Source organism: Manihot esculenta, chromosome 18 (assembly GCF_001659605.2).
Source record: "Manihot esculenta cultivar AM560-2 chromosome 18, M.esculenta_v8, whole genome shotgun sequence".
NCBI lineage: Eukaryota > Viridiplantae > Streptophyta > Magnoliopsida > Malpighiales > Euphorbiaceae > Manihot > Manihot esculenta.
Window position 1 is genome coordinate 7,639,093 of NC_035178.2, and position 22,110 is coordinate 7,661,202.

General features: G+C 32.5%; 2 protein-coding genes across 6 annotated transcripts; one reads left to right on the forward strand and one right to left on the reverse strand.

The window, feature by feature from the left end:
* Positions 1-741: 741 nt before the first annotated feature.
* LOC110606470 (uncharacterized protein At1g21580) lies at positions 742-13,680 on the forward strand. Of its 3 annotated transcripts, none has more exons than XR_006349423.1 (10): positions 742-5,813; positions 7,015-7,213; positions 7,321-7,471; positions 7,601-7,733; positions 7,911-7,985; positions 10,972-11,062; positions 11,221-11,491; positions 11,593-11,635; positions 11,701-11,955; positions 12,893-12,978. XR_006349423.1 is itself a non-coding variant. In XM_021745274.2 (10 exons), exons 1-10 carry the CDS (start codon positions 890-892, stop codon positions 13,292-13,294), a joined length of 6,393 nt encoding a protein of 2,130 aa, XP_021600966.2. In that variant the 5' UTR covers positions 744-889; the 3' UTR covers positions 13,295-13,680. The 3 variants fall into 3 exon arrangements, 2 of the variants coding, with proteins under 2 accessions (XP_021600966.2, XP_021600967.2); XM_021745274.2 differs by having other exon boundaries at positions 744-5,813; positions 11,701-11,804; positions 12,893-13,680; XM_021745275.2 differs by having other exon boundaries at positions 744-5,813; positions 7,324-7,471; positions 11,701-11,804; positions 12,893-13,680.
* Positions 13,681-15,916: 2,236 nt separating this feature from the next.
* Positions 15,917-17,984, reverse strand: LOC110607037. Of its 3 annotated transcripts, XM_043953055.1 has the most exons (5): positions 17,670-17,984; positions 17,597-17,636; positions 17,229-17,463; positions 16,832-16,914; positions 15,917-16,303 (listed from the first exon to the last, which is right to left on the reverse strand). In XM_043953055.1, exons 1-5 carry the CDS (start codon positions 17,870-17,872, stop codon positions 16,160-16,162), a joined length of 705 nt encoding a protein of 234 aa, XP_043808990.1. In that variant the 5' UTR covers positions 17,873-17,984; the 3' UTR covers positions 15,917-16,159. The 3 variants fall into 3 exon arrangements, with proteins under 3 accessions (XP_043808990.1, XP_043808989.1, XP_043808991.1); XM_043953054.1 differs by having other exon boundaries at positions 17,597-17,983; XM_043953056.1 differs by having other exon boundaries at positions 15,917-16,261; positions 17,597-17,981.
* Between the last annotated feature and the right edge of the window lie 4,126 nt (positions 17,985-22,110).

The following is a 22,110-nucleotide window of genomic DNA, read 5'->3' on the forward strand; positions in this document are numbered from 1 at the left end:
AAGTCTATTTTGATTTTTTAGTTTAAAATTTTAATATTTTAAAAAAATTAATTAAGTTTTGTTAAGGAAGTTTTTTAATTGAGTTCGAGTTTTAATTAGATTTGTTATTAGTTTAAATGCACTTTTTAATTGAGTTTTTAAGTTCAAACTTCAATTAGATTCGTCATTAGTTTAAATGAGTTTTTCACGAGTCGCGCTCGAATATAATATTTAATTTTTGAGTTGAACCGAAACTTAAACTTATAAAATTTTTTAATAAATAAGTTTAAATTTTATAAAATTCGACTCGATTCGATTATCTTATTTATTAATAACTAAACGCGTATATTTATTGTTTGTTGTGATAGTGCTTTTATATTTAAAAAGAAAAAAACGACTTAATCATCAGGCTAATAAGATTTAAATACGTCCATATGTATGTAAATATAATTTATTATTTGAATTTAAAAGGTTAATTATAATAAATTTCTGATAACTGAAAAATTACGTTTATTGTAATTTATTAAAGAGAAAATAATATGTTTCTACGTAATATATATTGAATAAATTATATTTATTAATTTTAATAATAATTTACTAAAATAAACTATTTAAATTGGAAAATATTATACAATTTTATTTAGTTATATTAATTATATTTTTTTAAATACAGAAAACGTATTATATAAAATCTACAATTAAATGCATATAATTGGTAATAACAAAACTAGCAATTAGTTCCTTGTTAATCGTGTCAAGGGAAGGGGAGGGGGCGTGGAATTTAACTTCTTGTTTGTTTTACTTTTCCACAAAGCATAGCTGACAAAGTTGGAGGGTCAAAGTAATCTAACATAGCTCTAACGACAACAACAACAAGAAGAAGAAGAAACCAGATATACGGCAATCGGCGATGGATCCTCGCTCTCCTTACATTCACCATACCAGGTACGTTCCTCGCCATCCTCAACCTCCGCCTCCTGCTCCGCCTCAACCTCAACCTCAGCCTCAGCCTCAGCCTCAATCGCATCCTCATCCTGATCATCCTTTCCCCAATAATCCTAATGTCTATGCACCTCACCATTCTAGCCTCCTCACTGCACCTCCTCCTCTCCGACCACAACCGCGTCCTCCTCCTCCACAACCTTCCTACCACTCTCTCCCTGCACCACCTCAATTCAATCCTCATAATTCCCAATTCTCCTACAATCCTAATTCATTTAATTCTAATCACCCCAGATCACACCCTGATGTTCATAATTTCCCCCAATCGCCTCGCTTTATGCACCACAAACCTTTCGACGATGATCTTCCGCGTCGATTACCTGATTATATACGTGATGACAGACCTGATTTGTGGGACTCACCTAGGTTTTTGCCAGATAGATGGCCCTCTAGACCCTACCCTCCTGCTAACTTGGAGGCGGACTCATATCGCCGCCCTCTAGATAACCAGCCCATGTCTCCTGTGAAGATTAGGCGTGAATTAGAAGGTAATTCTAGGTTTGTAGGGGAACATAAACAGAGAGAAGAACATATACTCGGTCGTGGTGATGACAATTATCATCGTCGGGGTCAATTTGGATCCACTTCAAATAGGTCTTCAAGGGATTTTCGAATGGTATCGAATCAAATGAATCACAGTTCTCCTGGTGATAATCTGCGCGGTTTGCCCTATGATGATGGAATGGACGAGAATCAGAGATGGGTACATGACAGAGAGGTTAACGAAGATGCGCATTTTTCCTTTATTGAAAGGGGGAGTAATGAAATTGGTGACGCTGCTGGAATTCGAGTTGCCGCTGGGAAACGTGAGCATTATAGGTGCAGAGAAGTGAATGCACAGTTGGAAAGACATAGTAGTAAGGGAAGTAGAGAGGATAATTATGAGTTTAGTCGCATTTCAAGGAAGCCCCCGCAAAAAAAGAGTGTTCTTCTTAGGATTCAAAAGCCTAATTATAGGAACAGAGAGGATGAAAGGTTGCATTATTTGGGTTATTTGGATGATAACAAATATAGTTCTTTTAGGGGTAAAGAACAAAATATGTATCAGAATCATGACATGGAAGAGCAAGTTAGAGAGGGAAGCCCTGTAGAACTTGATGTGTCTTTCAAGTCTAATTCACTGGTAGCGAAGGCTATTGCTACTCCAAGTTCTGCAGGTGTTTCTGATTTGCACGTGACGCCTAGGAATGAGAAAGTAAGGAAAGTATTGATCCTTAATAAGGATAGTTCAGGTTCATCAGCAATTAAACCCAGTGCAGGTACAGGAAAATTAGAAAATGCTGCATTAGCAACAACTTCCAGTTCGGACAAGGACCTACTACAGCCCAAAGTGGAAGCTGCAGCTTCTGGTATTGGTAATGTGCATGATAGTAGTTCACTGCCTGGTTCCAGTGGGACTATAACCTCAGTTGAAAATAGTAAACTGGAGACATCTACTAAGAGTTCTGTGTCAAATAAAGGGGGAACTAATGTTATTTCTGGTAAAACATCTTCTCTCAAGGTTGCAAAGAAGAAAAAAATAGTGAAGAGAGTAGTGAAAAAAGTTGTAAATCCTTTGAGTTCTTCAAGTTCCCAGCCAACTACAAAGTGTGATGGATCTCTGACAGCAGATGGCTTTGCCTATGGTCTACCTGCATCTTCTGAACCTGAAAAGAGTGTTGCTGAAGCTTCAGTTGACATTGTCATTCCACAGCCTCACTCAAATGAAACAATTATGATGCCTGATACTGAGAATGACAGAGTTGAGAGATTTGCTAAGATCATGGTATCTGACAATGACACAATTACTGATTCTGGTGGATTGTGTGTACCTAATATAAAGAGAAAGAGGAGCCATTCATCTTCTCCTCTGGGTTCTTCTGGTCGCAAAGAAAGCAAAATCAATGAGAAAATGGCAAATGGTAATTCTGCCAACTACTTGCATGTCTCAAGTACTGACAAGGATTTTGGTAAATTGCTAGATGGAACTGCTAGTTCTGACATTGATAGTCTTGAACCCGCCAGCAAGCAACTTTGTCTGGATGCAGACTCATTATTGCTTGAGAATAATGCAGCAAGTGGATCTCCCAAGGATTTGGAAATGAAAACTCATTCTGCTAAAGGCAATACTGATTTTGGTTTCTTAAGTTCTGAGGAAATTAAGATTCATGAGGGCCCTGCAAGTTCATGTAATACGACCTTGGGGTGTGAGTCTGACAGTGGTTTAATATCGGATGGAGTTACAGTTTCAGACATTAGGACGACAGATGTTAGAAGCAAGGAGGCTTGTATAAATCAGGGTAATCATTTAGTGGAGAATGGTGTTGTAGATCAGTTTCTAAATGCTAATTTTTCTGCAGGAAGTGGCAAAATTTTCTGGCAATCATATTCAGGTGAAAGGACAATTCAGAATGTTGCCCCACATGCGAGCTGTTCCAATGAAGTAGGTACTCATTTTCATTCTGACAGTGGTCATACTATTGCAGGAGAAATTAATTTTTCCTGCCATGGGACTATTGATGATGTTTGCAAGAGGCCATCTTCAGATAGGGTTAGTTTGTCACTTGAGAATGTTCCTACAGGAGGATCACCGAATTGCATGATTTCTACTGATGGCAGCAAGGAGGATACACCTAGCATTAAGAACAGCAATACAAATATTGAAATGCCTCAGTTACATATTTCAAAATCGGAGGTGAATAACTCATATTTAAAGCCTGTAAACATGGTGACCTCTGGAACTTGGGTGGATACAACCTTAAGGCTGTCTTTCAAAGATCCTACTCCAACAGAGTTTACAGTTTCTGGTGGTGGCTCTGAGAATGTTGGGTTGCAAGGTTGTAAAGATGGAATTAATGATTTTTACCAGAGAAGTTCACCGGATGTGATGGAGGCCAATGTGTCAGTTAACAGAACTATTAATGTTGGTCCAGATGGGACATCACCCAAGAATCAAAAGAAAAGAAAATTCTCTTGTTCTCAACTGGAGTCGACTAATCAATTGACTCGTTTAATGGCATCTTACGAGTCAGAGGGACCTCTAAGTGCAGACATCTCAGAATTAGCTCTAGAAGTGTCTTCCAATTCTGGCAATGGTCTGATGCAACCAGAAGTTGATACCTCAGTGTGTGCCATGAATCATTTGTTCACTCCTGATTTCCCACCTTTGCAGAAAGAGACTGTACCACTTGATAATTGTTCTGTGGGAGGATATCATGGCACTGTGGATTCACTTAGAGATGGTAAGCAGCTTGCAGATGCAACTCTAATTATGGCTGGAAGTAGTCATCAAAGCAACTCTATTCATATAGAAAGTGCTGAGGCAGAAACAATGGATTTAGATGCTGGAGAAGAACAAGATATTGTTGACAGTGGGACAGCTCAGTGCCAATTTCCTTCAGAACTTCGGTTCCCTGACTCAAATGAAAGATTGCCTAGGGCAGATGTGGAGAATGATTTTCAACATATGAAGAATGATTTACCTTCTATGTCGAGCTATTTGTCTTCATTAAAGGATGGTAATGAAGTTTCTACTATCAACTCTAGTGGTGAAGCTATGGGGTTTTTGTCTGATACTTTATCTGACATGGATTGTCTTGAAACATTGCCTGATATCCCAGGCACATCACACAGCCAACTTTCCATTGAAGAGGTAGTTATGGATCAAGAAATCCTACTTGAGAAGCATGCAATTCAAGGTGGTTCTAATTTATCTGTTGGTACTACTGGTTCACCAAATACTGAAATTAATTCTAACTCCAACCACGGAGTAGAAAATGATTTCTCTTTTAGTGGGAAGAATGGACTTTTGCCATCACAGAATTCCAGAAATAGTACTCAAATTGCGAATACCATGAGTGGAGGGCACAGGAGGAAGATTCAGCCTGCTCAAGCTGTCTCTAAGATTTTTCCAGGTCGCTCATCTGTGGTATTTACTGCTTCAAAAAACACAGCCTCTTCAACCCATATCTCAAAACCTCGAACATGGCACAGAACGGAAAATCCATCTACTTTGGGTCAGCCGGGAAACAAGGCTTTTTCAAGCACTGCTCCTACACAATGGAAATTTCCTAAAAAGATCACAAAGTTCCAGAACACCTCTTACATTCGTAAGGGTAACAGTCTTGTCAGAAAACCTACTACAGTGGCTGCTCAATCCCAGAGTTCTCATGGTTTGAGTTCTTCTGTTAATCGGATGAACTCTTTGGGTACAGATGAACTGAAGAAGAATGCTGGATCTGACACTAGAACAGGTGTTGCTGAGCCATCAAATTTTGCACGAACAGGAGTGACTGCTGCTTTTGAGAGGCCCAGAACACCACCATTAACCTGTGCCACTAAATTGCCAAACCATGCTACCAATTCTTTGGGGGATTGTAAATCTTCCCTGCCAGGAGAGCCTCTTCATAATTGTGCTGTTGAAACTGCATCAGATAATATGAATTCTGCAGTAAGTAATGGTGTGCTAAAGTCTTCTGAGAATGCAATAGTAATTTCAGAAAATCCCATTACTCAAACTGGCCAGATTAACAATTTGGATTGCCATAATGAACTAAACGGTGGGAGTGCAGTGTCTTCAAATGCCAACAATATAACATATGTTAAACGAAAATCAAATCAGTTGGTTGCAGCTTCAAGACCTTGTTCACCGTCTGTTAGAGATGCTAATAATATCCCGGGCTTACCTTCTGATGGCTATTACAAGAGGAGAAAAAATCAGCTGGTTAGGACTTCAGTAGAAAGCCATGTTCAACCAACTGTCATCATGCCTGATGAAACTGTAAATCCTGATGGGCAAACTCCTCATAACATAACTTCCAGAAGAAGTTCGAGTAAGAGACGATCTCGAAAAGGTGTGTATGTTGAACTCATTTTCAGCATATGTAATTTTATCCTCACAAAGTTTAACCAATTAAGTCGCCACTCTATTCTTTATTTTATTGCTCTCAGAATTTGTGCTTATAAAAATGTGATGTATTTAATACTTAATTTCATTCAGATTTATCAAATATCTCTTGTAGGAAAGAAAAACAAAATGCTTCTCTTTCAATTGATTGCAATTTTGGCTTTTGAAATTGGCCTGTAAACAAAGTTGCTTGCACTTTTTTATTCCCCATTAATTTTCACAACCTAGATGAAGAGAATAGCATAGGATTCATTTGCTTTTGGTGCATGACATGATTGAGAATACATGCAGTTTTGGTATTCTTCAGTTGTATCATATTTTTAAGAATAAACTTCCTAAATGAATCGCATAGCCTGTTTTTCTACATAGAGATTATTATTATTCCATTTTCCATGAGTTCGTGTAACTGTATACACCTCTACTGTTTTCTTGTGAACATCTTCTGTTTGGTTTTCAGCTGCTAGAGCTGACATATTTGGTCTTTGTTTTTTTTCTTTTGGTTTTCAAATTTAATGTAAAATTCTTTATTTATGCTTGCTTAATTATATTTTGCTATATTGTTCTTCTAACAAAACATTATGTACATAAAATTCTAGTTAAATCTCAATTGTTAGACAGACAGTGCCAGAGTTGATGGATCAGAGCATTAATTAATCATAGATTTTCTTTAGGTTTGAGTTTCATTTCATAATGTTCAATTTAGCACTCAATAATATGGTAGTGCCTTTCTGCATTTTTGGGATATGTCTCTTACAGCCAATAGCAGCCCCTTGGATGGAAACATAACTTTGTCCAGGTGTAATCTTGAAATGGTATAAAATATTTGTTATCTACCATAACCAACACATTTTATGATTTGAATAGTTACAAACAGAGTTGTTGAGTAGTTACAGATTTGTTATGATTTCTGTTAGAGAGATTAGCATGTTGTTGCTATAAAAGATACTTTGTTATTTATGGTTACTTCTTATCATTTGAATGAATCTTGGAGCTTTCCTGAGTTCTTTCCTTCTGTGTTAGTATTTTCCTTCTTGGATATTTTGTATCACATCAATTGGGATATAAAAGTAATTTGTTTTCTTTTGCATATAATGATTGGGGATTTTTTTTTACAAAAAAGAAAAACTGATCTGGATTTCTATTTACAGCCATGACAAAGTCATGTAAACCTTCAAAGTTCTCTTTCGTCTGGACATTACACAGTGCTCAATTGTCCAATGGTGATGATTCATTGCACCGTCAGAAGTTCTTGCCTCACTTGTTTCCCTGGAAAAGAGCAACATACTGGAGAAGTTTCACGCCAAATACAGCTACCAATCCCAGTAATTCTTCCTTATCAACAATTAGGTATGTGTAGCATATGGTGGTTTTCTTTATCTTTCTTCAGTTTCTTTCTGTTATATCATGCTTGTGGTAGCTGGCATGACTAATAACTTCTTGTGATTTGTTTATAGTAGGAAATTGCTTCTATTGAGAAAGAGGGATACTGTTTACACAAGATCAAAACACGGATTTTCACTTCGAAAGTCCAAGGTATTAAGTGTGGGTGGATCTAGTTTAAAATGGTCAAAATCCATTGAAAAGCGATCGAAGAAAGCTAATGAGGTAGGTTGGCCAATGTAAAAAGAGGCAGGCTCTCCCCTTCCCCATTCCCCAACCTTGATAGCTTTAAAGATCACCAATGTTTAAAAGATCTGTGTCACTGTTAATGATTTCTATTGGATTTACATACAGGAAGCTACCTTGGCAGTTGCTGAAGCAGAGAAGAAGAAAAGAGAACAGAGTGATGCTTCAGGTGCCGTTTCTGGGACAAAGAACAGAAATTGTTCTTCTCATAAGTCAGTTCATAGTATAAATCTGCACCCAGGTAGGCAGTGATCCTGGTGTGTGATGTATTTATTGCTTTTCATGTTATCATTCTTTTTCTGCATTTTTTTTCTCAGTTCATATGCACATTAAGGTATGCTTTTGAGGATGATGCTTTAGTTTTTATTTTAAATATAGTGTAATATGATGCCATATTTTTTTTTCCATTCTTTGGCAGGTGAACGGATATTCAGGATTGGTTCATTTCGCTACAAAATGGATTCCTCAAGGCGGACCCTTCAGAGGATATCGGGTCTCTTGAACAATTCTTTTGTGACTTGATATTTTCATTGTTTGGGTTCTAAATTTTTCCAATTCCAATTAAGAATTCTAAACAAATTTAAACTAGGAAATAAGTAATAAACCTAGTAATAGACTCTAATAGGATAATAATTATAGAATTCCTAACTAATAGAACTCTGAACTTCCTAAAATGACTATGATTCCTAAACTCCCAATACCGAATCAGGACTTAGATATTTCTGATTTTTGGGTTTTAACTCTTGGATGCTACCTGTGGTTGCATATTTTGTTTTTTATGCTACTTCACATGTTCAGATGCCTGCTTTTTTTTTAAAAATTTTTTTGGATAGTTTTAATGAACGTATCTCTGGTTGAACAGCTTAGATTGTATGATAATTATGTTGGATAAGTCCTGCCATATCTGTTTCATCATTCCAAATAAAATCTGTACCATGTAATTTGCTGTTACATAGGCAGTACAGGAATAAAAGAAATAATGAGAGTGTAGGAATAGGTGTGGAAGCAAGAAAAGCCAAAAAAAGTTAGATAGCATTTGGAGGGAAAATAAGTTAGAGGCAGTTACCTTATCTACTCCAGTTTGTACTTGGCAGTGATTAGGATATAGAAAGAGCTGGAATAGCTCTGAGATAGTCATTCCAGAACTAATATCAATATAGAACATTTTCTCTTTCTTCTATCCTTTCCTCCCTCTCTCTATTTTCATTTCACTTGCTCCTCTTTTCTGTGATTGAGAACCTGGTTTCATCACAGTGGTGTCAGAGCTTGTTTCTGAGTGAGCTTAAAGCTGAAGAAGGTTGAACTGGGTTGCACCCTGAATTAGGTTTTTCCTGCTCCTCTCTCTCTCTTCTCGTTTCTTTTAAATTTCTTCTTCCTTCTTCCCATTCTTCTTTCTATTTCTTCTTCTTTGGAAATTTCTTCCCTTTATTTTCTTCTTTCTTCCTGGCAGAACCTGTTCTCTTTGTTCTTCTTCTTTCTTTCTTTCTTTCTTTTTTCCTGTCCTGAAATCCAGATTTTTTTTTCTCTATATATGTTTTCTTCCTTTCCAAGAACTGTGAAATTAGGTTTTCTTTCTTCAATTCTAGAAACCCTTCTTTCTACCTCAAATTCCCTTTCTCTAAATTCTTGTCTATTCTTGATCTTCTTGTATCTTTTCTTTTCTCAATTCTTTTCTTTCTTGAGACTCATTCTCTTCAATTTTCTTCCTCCAATATCTTTGCTTTATGTAGAAGTACCAACAACATACCATGGAACTAGAAGAGATTATTCTAGGTGTGCTTGAAATTACCAAAAGGTGGGAAAAGGGAAAATTCTGAGAAGTCAATTCAAGAAGGAACAAATTCAGTGTTCTGAATCAGAATTAAATATCCAAATCCAAGACCAAGAACCTCAGAATTCTTGGGAGAATGGCAATGAAATGGGATTGCTGGTTAATTTTGATATTAAGGGGGAGACAACTTTTTGGTGATGCAGCATCTCTTCATGGTTATGGTGAAGAGGAAGAGGCTGATTTTATTGGTGATTGAAAAGAGAAAAAGGTTGATATTTTGGTGATGGAGAAGAGGAAGAAGAGGTTGCCATTGTTGATGGTGGAGAGGAGAATGATAACATTGAGATGGAGCAGGAGCAGGAGCAGGAACAGTATTTTCTTGCTAATATATCTAGTATGAGTGAGGACTTATCAGGAGGAGAATGATGAAGACAGTGATGATGGGCAGCTAGAATGCGCATTGGGGAAAATAAGAGATGAATCTGAAGTGATTGCACAGCTTATTCCCAAAACTGAACTTCTTATTGAAGAAATTCTTGATGCAGAATCTAGAGCCCAGGGAACTATAATTTCTTGGAGTTATGGAGGTGAATTTATATGGACTGAGGATTGTGAGTTCCTAATTTCCATGGGGGAGAAATGGGAGATATTAAGAAGTCTGAAGAAGAAATTAATTCTGAAGGAAGTTGCATCTATTGGTTATTAAAGAAGATGAATTTGAAAGATGGAGAAGGCAAAAAGCAATTAATTCTCTAATGTGCAGAGAGTGGTATTGCAGCAACCATCCTCAGGGGTCAACAACTAGCTAATAGAAGCCAGCTGAAGATGCAAGTTGGGAAGTTCAAACCTTCATTCAGGCTCAATTCCCATATATTTTCAACATTCTTGGCAGCAAGAATGTTCTCGTGGAGTGGGTATTGTTACATAGGAAGTACAGGAATAAAGGTAATAATGAAGTGAGCAGGACTAGGTATGAAAGCAAGAAAAGTCAAGAAAAAGGTTAGCTAGCGTTTGGAGGGAAAATTAGTTAGAGCCTGTTACTAGATTTTTAGTTTACAATTGGCAGTAAGGGTATACAAAGAGCTGGAAAAGCTCCGAGATAGTCATTTCAGAAGCAATATGTGATATTTTCTCTCTCTTCTACTTTTTCCTTCCTCTTTTTCTCTATTCCCCTTCACTTACTCCTCTTTTCTGTGATTGAGAACCTGGTTCCAATGCATTTGCTTCCCAGATTAAACTGTAGATTGCAGGATACTTTTTAAATGATAAATTAGTAGTAGAAGGACAAACATTTAACTTTTTGGCTTCATGAGTTAATAGGCACTGCTACTATTTGGTATTCCGAGTCAAGCCACTGTGTTGTAAATGAGGTCAGGGTTCAAATCATGATATCTGCCTCCCATTTCTCTCGAATAATATACTAATACAGATACATAAAATTGACATTTTTGTAACCTTTGCCTCATGTTTCTATGAGGTGGGTCTGAGAAAGCCTCCTCTTGATGACATTGAAGTTTAAAATTTGTTCAACCATTCACTTTCATGCTGAATTACAATCTTATTTATGTAAGAAGTTTAAAATTTCAAGCCAATGAGGCTCCCATCCAGTTGTGAAATTGCTAAAATTTGGATTGCATTCTTCATCACATGTCAATGACACATTTCCACCCTAGCAATTAGTGAATGAGTGAAATTGATATCTGTGTAGATGAAGATTCATCACGTTCGGCTGCTTTTCAAACAGAAAAGGATTCCAAGAGACCTTACGTTCCAAGGAGATTAGTGATTGGCAAAGATGAGTATGTCCTTCCTTCATAGTTATTGCTGCCATAATTTGCCAGTTGATTGCAGTTAATGCAGAAGAATTTGTAAACTAGAGTTTTACAATGACAAACAAGTCATTTTAACTACCATGGAACTTGAGTGGTTGAGCATAATTGGGTTCCTCTATTGACAGATATGTCCGAATTGGCAATGGCAACCAACTTGTTAGAGATCCAAAGAAACGAACACGCATTTTGGCAAGTGAGAAAGTTCGATGGAGTTTGCACACTGCTAGATCACGATTGGCTAGAAAGCGAAAGTATTGTCAATTTTTCACAAGATTTGGGAAATGCAACAAAGATGATGGAAAATGCCCTTACATTCATGATGCCTCCAAAATTGCTGTCTGCACAAAGTTTCTAAATGGTTTATGTTTTAATTCAGACTGCAAATTGACTCACAAGGTTTATGAAAAAACGTGGCAAAATTATCTTGCTGTTCTCTGTTCAAAGGATGGCTGAATTAGTGGTCTTGACATTATCTGCTGAATATGTTTATTTTGCAGGTGATTCCAGAAAGGATGCCAGATTGCTCTTACTATTTGCAAGGTGCTTTATCTCCCACTGGTTAATGTATTAGTGTGAATGCAGAGTGGTGATAATTTCTTTTGCAGGTCTTTGCACCAATAAAAATTGCCCATACAGGCATGTGCATGTGAATCCAAATGCATCTACTTGTGAAGGATTTTTGAGGGGATATTGTGCCGATGGCAATGAGGTATGGGCTTCATATTGTTTAACTATTGGTGACTGAGCTTATCGGTGTGAATAAATAGTCTTTCGTATAGAGGAGAATTCACTCGTACTCAGCTTACAACTTAGGGCAATGGACTTTATCACCCAACCCTTACTTGGAAGACTTGCTTGGAGTGCGCATCTTTACCCTTTAATGCTGAATCTCTGAATTGTGGCTTCCAATAAAATAGCATTTTTTAATAGTCTATTGAAGAACGTAGTTTGCTTCTCCAACAATATATTTCTTACATCTTGTTGAATCGGTTGTAGAAAGGGGTAATGTGCCCCTTATATGGGCCATAGGCAATCCTCCCCAAGAGCTAGCTTTTGGGGTGAGTTAAGCCTGGTCCAAATTTAACATGGTATCAGAGCCTCCTATTCGATATTGGGCCTCCCATAAATATGTCACACACCAGTAAAAATTCTAGGCGTGAGGGGTGTGTTGAATCCTGCATCGGTCATGGAAAGGGATAATGTGCCCCTTATATGGGTCATAGGCAATCCTCCTCTTGAGCTAGCTTTTGGGTGAGTTAGGTCTGACCTAAATTTAACACATTTGTATCGGGGAATGAAGCCAATTCTCTAGTTTATCCTTTGTTGCTGTGTGTGTAGCTGTTAGGTGTTTTAGATTGTTGGATTTTATGTGATTGTTTTGTGCATAAACCTGAATGCTTTTTTTTCTCTCTTTAGTCTGGATTTTGAATAGCTTCCTCAATTTTTTTTATTCTCTCTTTCTTTTAAATAAACAGCAAGTTGTATTTATTGCTTATTGTTGTGCTGAACTGTCCACTTGATTCAGTTTGTCAGTTTCCATTTTCCCAAAATTATAGGCTTCCCCCATCCAAAAAAGTTTCTGGCCTTTGATTTAGCTATAATTCAATTGATTGTGCTTTAGACGTTACCTTATGAATATCGCATGATTGTCTATACTCTTGCCGGTTTTGTTATGTAATATAAATTTTTTTATGTTTCTGACCTGTTTTAAGCTTGCAACTCTTTTCTCTTTCTCCGTGTACTCGCAATCTCACAAAACCTTTTGAGTGTGTAAAATTCAATAACTCTGCTATACAGTGTCGGAAGAAGCACAGCTACGTCTGCCCCGCATATGAAGCAACAGGATCCTGTCCTCAAGGGTCGAAATGCAAGCTTCATCATCCCAAAAACAGAAGCAAGGGAAAGAAAAGCAAGCAATCAAGAGAGAAGAAGAATGCCCTAGGGCGATACTTTGGTTCAATGCATACAAGTGTTTCTGAACCTGGAACTGCACTGCCTGGAACATACTCAGCACAAGATAATTCCAAGGTTTATATTGGAGGAAGCATTGGTGACTATATCAGCCTTGACGATGGTGAAGCAGCCAGAGAAACTATCTATTTAGCGGATGAGCAAGCATCCTTCAGTGAGGGTGATCCTTTGGACTTGCAATTAGTTGAGCTTGATGAGCTAATTAAACCAATTCGCATAATGACTTAATGACAAGCTGCAGCCTATGATGAGTGCTCAAATGAGAAGCAGACAGGCCTATGCCATAAAGACATGCATTCTGTTTGTTGTCACGAGGTAGATAATCAATTTGAGCAAATTTCTGTCTGGTGTTTGCAATTGCAGGGGACGTCCCGTTGAGATCACGGGGGCTGGTAGAAATTGGTTTGGATGAGGTTATGGACGTTGGGTTTGTGCATAGGATCTTTTTTAAAACTTTTTGCTATAGGAGTGTTACTTGTTTTCTTTTTCTTTCATAGTCTTTTTATAGGAACACATTTTTTTACGTTATATTCACATGCAGTGTATATATGAACATTGTAAGAATTGAAAGAAGTAAATGGAAATTATGCTGTAAAAGCATTTGGTTTCGGGAATCAGAGTTCTAAGGAAATGACCTTGTCTTCTTTAAATGAAGCAAAACGAAAAGCATGCTGCATTCATCTTCAACCTTTGATAACGTTGCCCCCAACCTCTCCCCTTGCCTTTAGTTATTTTTGAAAACTTTTTCTTATTTTATTTTTAAGAATATTACTGAAAAGTTAATAGTGTTCGTCCGAGCAGTCAAGAAGAAGGAGCTCTCGGGATCTTCTAGAGAAAGGGAGAGAGGGCGAGAGCGCGGAAGGGTTAGGGGTTTTTGTTTTGCTGATCGGTGAAGAGGGGATACGGGGATACGGAAAGAGCCGAGTGGGTGAAGATGGGATATGGAAAGAGTCGAGTGAGAGCAAAGGGACTGGCTTATTTTTCTTCTATTGTGTTTTTTCATATTCTTTTGTTAGTTTTGTGAGTTCAGTTTTGATTTCTTCGTTTTGAGTGCAAGTTAAGTTTTTGTTGTGGCTTTCTCTACCCGAAGGGAAAAGGCTTGCATGTGAGATTTTATTATTTTCTGTCCATTGGTAGTCGCCTCTTTGCCTCAGCGAGAAGTTTGTTTTGGTGTGTGTTGTTTTTCTTTTGATTTTGCTTTATTTTATCAGATCTGTGCTTATGTGCTTATGTATAGAGGTGGGTTTTGCGATTCGGATTTGATTTGTTTGTTTGTTGGAATTTGCTTCTGTCGCTGAAAGGCTTTTCTACATAGTTGGATGTGGCATCTTTAGGTTGATCTTATTTTGTTAGTGATCTATGCACCCTAGTCTATAAGAGAATGAGAGGTCGAGGTCTGTCCGTTCCCTTCTAGTCTTCTTCTTGGCTCTATTAAGAATTCTTTAGATTGGGAGGATTTCATTTTCAGTTTTGGCTGTTTAGTCCCTTCTGAATAATTTTGGTCCTGTTGGTGGCGGCTCATTCAGTAATTCTCCAAATTTCGAGTGATTTCCGTGTTACAAATATTATGTTCCTAATTATTTGGCTAGACTGAATTAAATTATTCAGTGATTAGACTTTTTGAGCTTTATTTTGATTTCTTGAATGGATTAAATGGGATGAGCTGAGCTTTCTGAACTTGTTTATCCTTTTATATATTTTCGACCATATTAAGGAATGTCATAGATCAATATGAGTGTTCATTATCAAGAGAAATACTTGGGATATATATTGAAGTGGTGGCAACCAATTTTCTGAATTTCTTTGCCTCGTATATTGCTTCTAAATCTTACCTGCTATAAAACTAGCTTACCTCATCCACAAACTAGATGTCTCCGGAACCATTTGTCTTTTCTTAATTTCATGTGACACCGCTACGCACTAAATTGTAATTCCCAAAAAACTAATCAAACAGTAAAGTTGCTCAGGAAAATTAATTTAGTTGAGTTTTAATTCAAGTTTGTGAAAATTCAATAATAATTAAAAATAAGGAGATTTTATGTCATTACCAAACCGTTCTAGGGAATTTTATCTATTTTACAAATATATTAAAATAAATAATTTGATCTAATTCTTAAATTTACTATGGGAGATTCTATTTATTTTAGCAGTATATTAAAATAAATAATTTGATTTAAGAATAGAAATATTAGTATTATCACTAACTATGATTATCTAATATTTCAAGCATAATCAAAATTCAGTTGCTATTTAATTTCTTAATTATATTATAAAAAAATTTACTAGTTTATTTTTTCAATTTTAAAAAACATATTAAAACAGATCATTTTAAAAAAATTATTGATTAATTCTCTATTAATTCTAGCAATTAAATAAAAAAACTAAAATAATTTCAATACAAAAAAAATAATTAATAAACTTTTTATAAAAATAAAAAATCAATTAAAAATTTTTTTCAAGCTATAAAAATTAAATAATAAAATATTTAACAATTAAAACTAATAAAAACATCAATTGATATATTTTTAAAATATCAAAATATTTGAATATATTTTTTAAAATCAAAAAATTAACTAATAAATTCTTATAATATAAGAATCAAATAATAATTTTTTCTGTTTGGATCTCCCAAAATTTAGTTGTCATAAAAATACCACATTCAGCAATGGCAGCGATGTCCTCTAGCATTTTGGTTGGAGTGGAGGCAAAATAAAAGCAAGAAAGGTAATATGTGACCTTGTTTTGCCACATCAGACTAATGCTTCGACAAGGATACGAATGAATTCAACTTCATCATGTGAACATGTTCAATTAAACAACGATAACCAGCTTTAAGATGAACGACGATGAGATTCAAACCAAGCAGCTAGATAATATATTAAGGTTGTGAGATGTGACATGATCTGATTACATAAAGTTAACTTAAATAGACTGTCCCCAACAAAATTCAACAAAAGTTGCATCAACAAAACACCATCAGCCACAAAACTTGGCTTTCCTGTGTCAACATCTTCAACTGATGCAAAAGTTAAATGTACAATCTTGTCTGCCAGGACATACCTTCACTTCACAAGCAAGATTCTAATTAAGATCTTAAGAGATGTCATGTGAATCGGAGGCAACATTTCCTTGTGGCAACACTTCCAAGCATGATGAGTCCTTCCAAGGTTTAAAAGCTCCTTCATGTGGTGCACACTGAATCAAATATGCATCCACCAGGTGGATCAGAAAGTGCCACTATTATTAAACACACAAATGGTATCACGTCTACATGTATATGGATGCGGAAGTGCATCATAAAAAATAAATTCAAGTCCACAAATTTATTTACACTAGTTTGGAATCAAAGATTTCACAAAAATTTAATTCAATTCTTTTATTTTCTATCAAAGTTCATGTTTGGAATGTAAGAATTCATTTCTTTTTTAACTTACAAAATTTTTATTTTTAAAGAAAATGAAATGATGCATGATTTTGTAAGATTTGAATTCTTTTTTTTTTTTTTTGTGAAATGAATCATGCTAAACAGAAGGTTAATAAAAACAAGCAAGAAAATAGAAACTGAAATTCAAGCCAATGAAGAATAGGTATTTTACTTCCATTCGTGCAAAATTAAAGTTATGGACTCTTTCATGTGACAGAGAATTAGTGGTTAATTTACAAATGATTTGATTTCATTCACACAACATACGAGATCAATGCAAAATGAACCAGTCCTTGCAGATTCCAACACATCAAGAATTACTTACAAACTAAAATACTAACCTGCAACCAAAAGAAAAATCCACGCAAGAGGTTCAAAATTTTAAGCTTATCAGATCCGGCTGACTTGATCTTCATGTCTAGATCTACCGTCGCAGGGAAAAAAAAAATTCAAGATTGAACTTTCACCCAGTTATGAAGAAATGAAAAATCATACGAGTAGTGAAATCATAGCAGCAACGAAACGGGAAATATGTGGTCAACATGAAAATTTGTTCATTGCAGCATAAAAAACTTCTGAGTTTGAAGAATAATCCAGCTCTATAAATTGCTAGAAAACTAGGAACATACTGTTGAAGCATTAGCAAGTACTTATGTACTGACTATAATTTCAACCTAAGACTTTTTGAACACATGCATTTGAAGAGAAAGCGAAAAGGAACTCTGATAATAACATTACCCTGGCACTGATCAAGATATGATTTGCCAATTGGCACTGAGCATGACGCAGCCCTTCCATTTCGCAAAACTCTGTCCTCTATCACTGGCCTCCGGTGACCTACTTCTTCCAAAAGTTCGTCGTACTCCTTTTGGTCATAAGGCTTTTTCAGAATCTCTATAACCCTCTCCCTAAACCAATCGCGATCATTTCTAGAAGAAATCTTAATCTTCTCGCTGCTATCTATAACTATAACCTTGATTTATAAAATGACATAAATAATATATAAAAAAGAAAAAAGGAACAAATTTCAGCTATCAGAAACATGCAAAAGCAAAAAAAAAAAAGGAAAAAAAAAGACCTAGTAGGGGAAATTTATTTGACTATACCTCTACATCACGTTGTTTTGTAGCCTTTGATGAACTCTCATCCTCTCCATATACTACCTTTGTACCACTTTCAGAATCAAATTCATCATCATCATCAATCTCAATGTAGTTAGTTTCAAGCATTTTCTTGACATCCTCATTAGATTTACCTTCAAGATAGCTAATTTTTCCACCATAATCGAGCTCGAAATCTTGATAGGCAATGCACCTACTCTTCCTTCGCTTAGCCAAATTCACATCTACTTCATCGGCATCTTCTCCCCCGCCGGATCCCATACTAATCAGCTACTTGAGATACTCAAATCAAACAAGAGAACATAAGAGAAATCCTCGAATTTAAAGAGCATATCTTTTTCCGACTCTCCGTCTTCCAGACTTTGTTTTGACTCATGCTGACAAGTCACGTCATTCATATTTCCAATACAAAACGCTGTCGTGTTGCATCGGGTTATGGTTATGTGATTAGACCCGGAGCATCAAGGCCTCGAGGATCTCTTTCTCCCCTACTTTCTTAAATGATACCTTTTCATGGATATCACGATTAATTAACTTTTTTTATTGATAGTGTAATTAAATTGTGTATTCTGAAAAATATTATCTATTAATCGGTGTATGCACTTTTAGATTTATTGGAATTTTAGTGGCGAATAATTCAGTTTAAAATTTAATCAAATTAAATAAATTAAAAATTAAAATTTTAATATTTATAAAAATCATATTAAATTAATTTTAATTAAAAATTAAATTAAATTAAATTGATTTGATTTAATTTAATTTAATTTGATTTGGTTGATTTAAATTTTTAATAATTTTTTATTTTTATAATTTATTTTTAATATTTTTAAATTTAATTAAAATATTTTAATTTAATTTTTATATATTATTAAAAATAATATATTATTATCAATTTAATTTAATTTTTTTAATTTTTTTTATTAAAATAAAATTAAACTAAAATAATTAAAATTTTTAGAATTAAAAATTCAATCAAATTAAAATAAATAAAAAATCGAATTAAATTTTTAAATTAATTTAATTTCACTATTTTTTTAATTTGAACCGAATACTGTTTATTTCTGTAATTTTTTAATTATAATTAATTAGCAGTTTTATAAAATAATTTTTTATTATATATTAAAATAAAAAATATCTTTTTTAATTGATATTTTAATTATTCTCGTATATTAACTTAAAAATTGATGAAAATTATATAAAAATATAATGTAATCATTTTTATATATTAACTGAAAATTGATGAACAATACACGCTTCCCCTTCGTTAGTATTCTAAATATTTTGTTACCTCGTTTTTAGTATTTTCTGTTTTTTTTATTTAAAATACAAGTTAAGGAGTAAAATATGAAATTTTTTATATTTACTTAAATACATATATCATTATATTATATTTATATTTGTGAGTGCATTTAATTTTTTTTTAATAAGTATTTTTTCTTGTATTTTTTTAAATAATTTTTAATTTTATTTTGTTAATATTTTTTTTTATTATTAGATTTAAAGATTTTTTCACCTCGCATTAATTATTTATTAAATATATTTTAAAGAACGAAATAAAACTGCCTAAGTTTCTTTTCATTCATTAAAAATTTTGAATTTAAAGTTTGAATATAAAATATTTTTAAAATTTAGAAGAAAATATTTTTTTTCTTCTTTTAAAATACTTAACATAAATTTAAATTAATCAAATTAATAAATTTTAAATATAGAGTAATTCGTACAAATTAAAAATTATTCATTAAATATGGAGTGTTTTCAAGTGCTAATTTTATTTTTATTGAATCGGTGTTAACGTGTTGAAATTATATAGATGCAACTTTTTCTTGCAGTGAAGTTTTTGTCAGAAAATTAAGATTTCACGTAAAATCATTAAACTGTGTTTTATGATAGTCTATTCATGGATAATTTTTATTTAAAATCACTTAATTTTATTATATTTTTAATTTTATCATTTAACCTTTTTTTTAAAACACTATAAATTTTAATTTACTTTCTATTAAAGCTCTATTTATACAATAATACAAATAAAAAGATATATTACTTTATAAGATAATAAATATATCTGAATAAATCTGAAAATTTTTAAATTTTAGTCTCTCAATCCTTAAATTCTTATTTCAAAAAGTAAATAAAAATATACATTTTTCTCTTTTTTTTATCGTTCATTTACCATTTTTTTCTCTCTTCCCTCTTTCATTTTATTTCTTTTTTTATATTTACTCACCCAACTTATTAATTATTTATTATTTTATTTTAATAATTTAATTAATATTTTTATATTTTATTTTGAATCACACTAAAAATTTTATTAATAATAAAAATATTAATTAGACACAATTTCATTTTAAATATTAATGAATAATTTTTAAATATTAATTTAAATAATTTTATAAATGAAATTTTAGTATTTAAGCAATTGTATTGTGCATATTATTTATTCATTTATTTTAAATATATAATATTTTTATATTTAAAATAAAATATAACGTTTTATTCAAAATAAATTATTTATTTAATTATCATTTTATTCTAAAGGTTAATGAATAATATTTTTAAGTAGTTATTTACATAATTTTTTATATATTTAGAATAAAAATAATTTTAGATAATTATTATTCTATTATTGTGAAATAAGATTTTAATATTTAAATTTTAAAAATATTTTAAAATAATAGATTATAAAAAATATAACCTATATATTATATATATTCCTTTAAATTTATTAAAAAAAATTGAAATAAGCGTTGATTATTAATAGAAAGGTGATTTTATTTTTAGTTTTTTTTCCTCTCTTTTTTCCTTTTTTTATTTAAATTTAAATTTTTTATTTTTTACACTTTATTTTTAATATTTTAAAATTTAATTAAAATATTTTAATTTTAATATAATTAAATTTTTCTATATTATTAAAAATAACATATTATTATTACTAATCGATTTGATTTGATTTTTTTATTTTTTTAATCAAAATTAAATCAAACCAAAATAATTAATATTTTTAAAATTAAAAATTAAATCGAACTGAAATGAATAAAAAACTGAATTAAATTTTTAAATTAATTCGGTTTCATAAATTTATTCGATTTAAATTGAAATTTTTAAATCAATTTAAATAAAAAAAAATATAAGTGAAATGGGAGATTAGATTTTCTTTTTAAATTCACATGACATTTATTTATAAAAATCAAAAATATTTTTTTAAGTATGGATAGAGATGTAAGGATTCGAACATAAACATTCTTAATGAATAATATATTTTTAGTTACTAAATCAAATTAAATAAATAAATATATATAAATAGAAAAATTTCGACAAATATTCATAATCCAGAATAATCTAACATGCATAGGTAGACCAGCTTATGCTTATTCCCCTGAAAGCATATGCTTAATTCCCCTGAAATCATGCCTCAATTATCATTGACTAATGGGAATATTATTTTTTAATCGTTTATTTACGTAATTTCTATTATTTAATATACATATCTTATAAATTTCATTTTTTTTATAATTAAATGGTAATTTTTTAAAAATTATTAATAAAAAAATAGAGTAGGAAGAAAGTGGAGACATGTTGCTGTTGGGAGGTTACAACTTAACCAACTAATTGATCTAATTTGCTTTGAAAGGACGAAGATTAAATTTAAAAAGTGCAAAGCTAAAGCATAGCATTTATGACTATTTTGCATATGTCAATTCATTTAATAGTCTCTAAGATGCCATTACCCACTTACCATTTTGAAATATGTTGAATATATATTTATTCTTTTCAATTTTATTAAAAAAAAATTTGTATCACACTCTAAACTTTAAAATATTTAATAATATATTTAAATTATTTAATAGTGTAATTAAAATAATATTATGGTCTTAATATAAAAATGATCGAAATCGAAAGACCACTTTTTTAAATTTATATTATTTAATAATTAAAATTAAAAAATTATGTAAAAAGTAAAAAAGAATTATGTAATTTTATTGATTTTTCACATTTAAAATCAATAAAAAATTTAATTGATAATAACTCATAGGATTTTATTTAAAAAAAATGTATATGTGATATTAAAAAGTTATATCAAAATCATTACTATCGACTTAATTGAGTTTTGAATTTTATTCTCATAGTCTAACTATTTTATCTATTGCTTTTGATATTGTTAATTTTCTTTTATAATATTTAGAGTTTGAATATATAAATAATTTATTTTGATAATTTTTCTTTTATCTTTCTTTCATTAAATTTTTATATGAAATCTGATAAAAGTAGAAAAATGAAATGCAATAGGTTATTAGATCTACCTATTTTTATTTTGGACTGGGGCAAGATGTTTTTGGATCGATCTTGTATTCAATGCAGTTCCATCTTAAAAAAAAAAAAACTATGAGCAAATTGAAATCAATCACCCATTTTAGCCTGAAAACTACAAAAATCGGGCCGGCTCCGCTGGACAAACACTCCGACATTCTAAATGGAATTGACCAACCCAACCCACTAAGTAA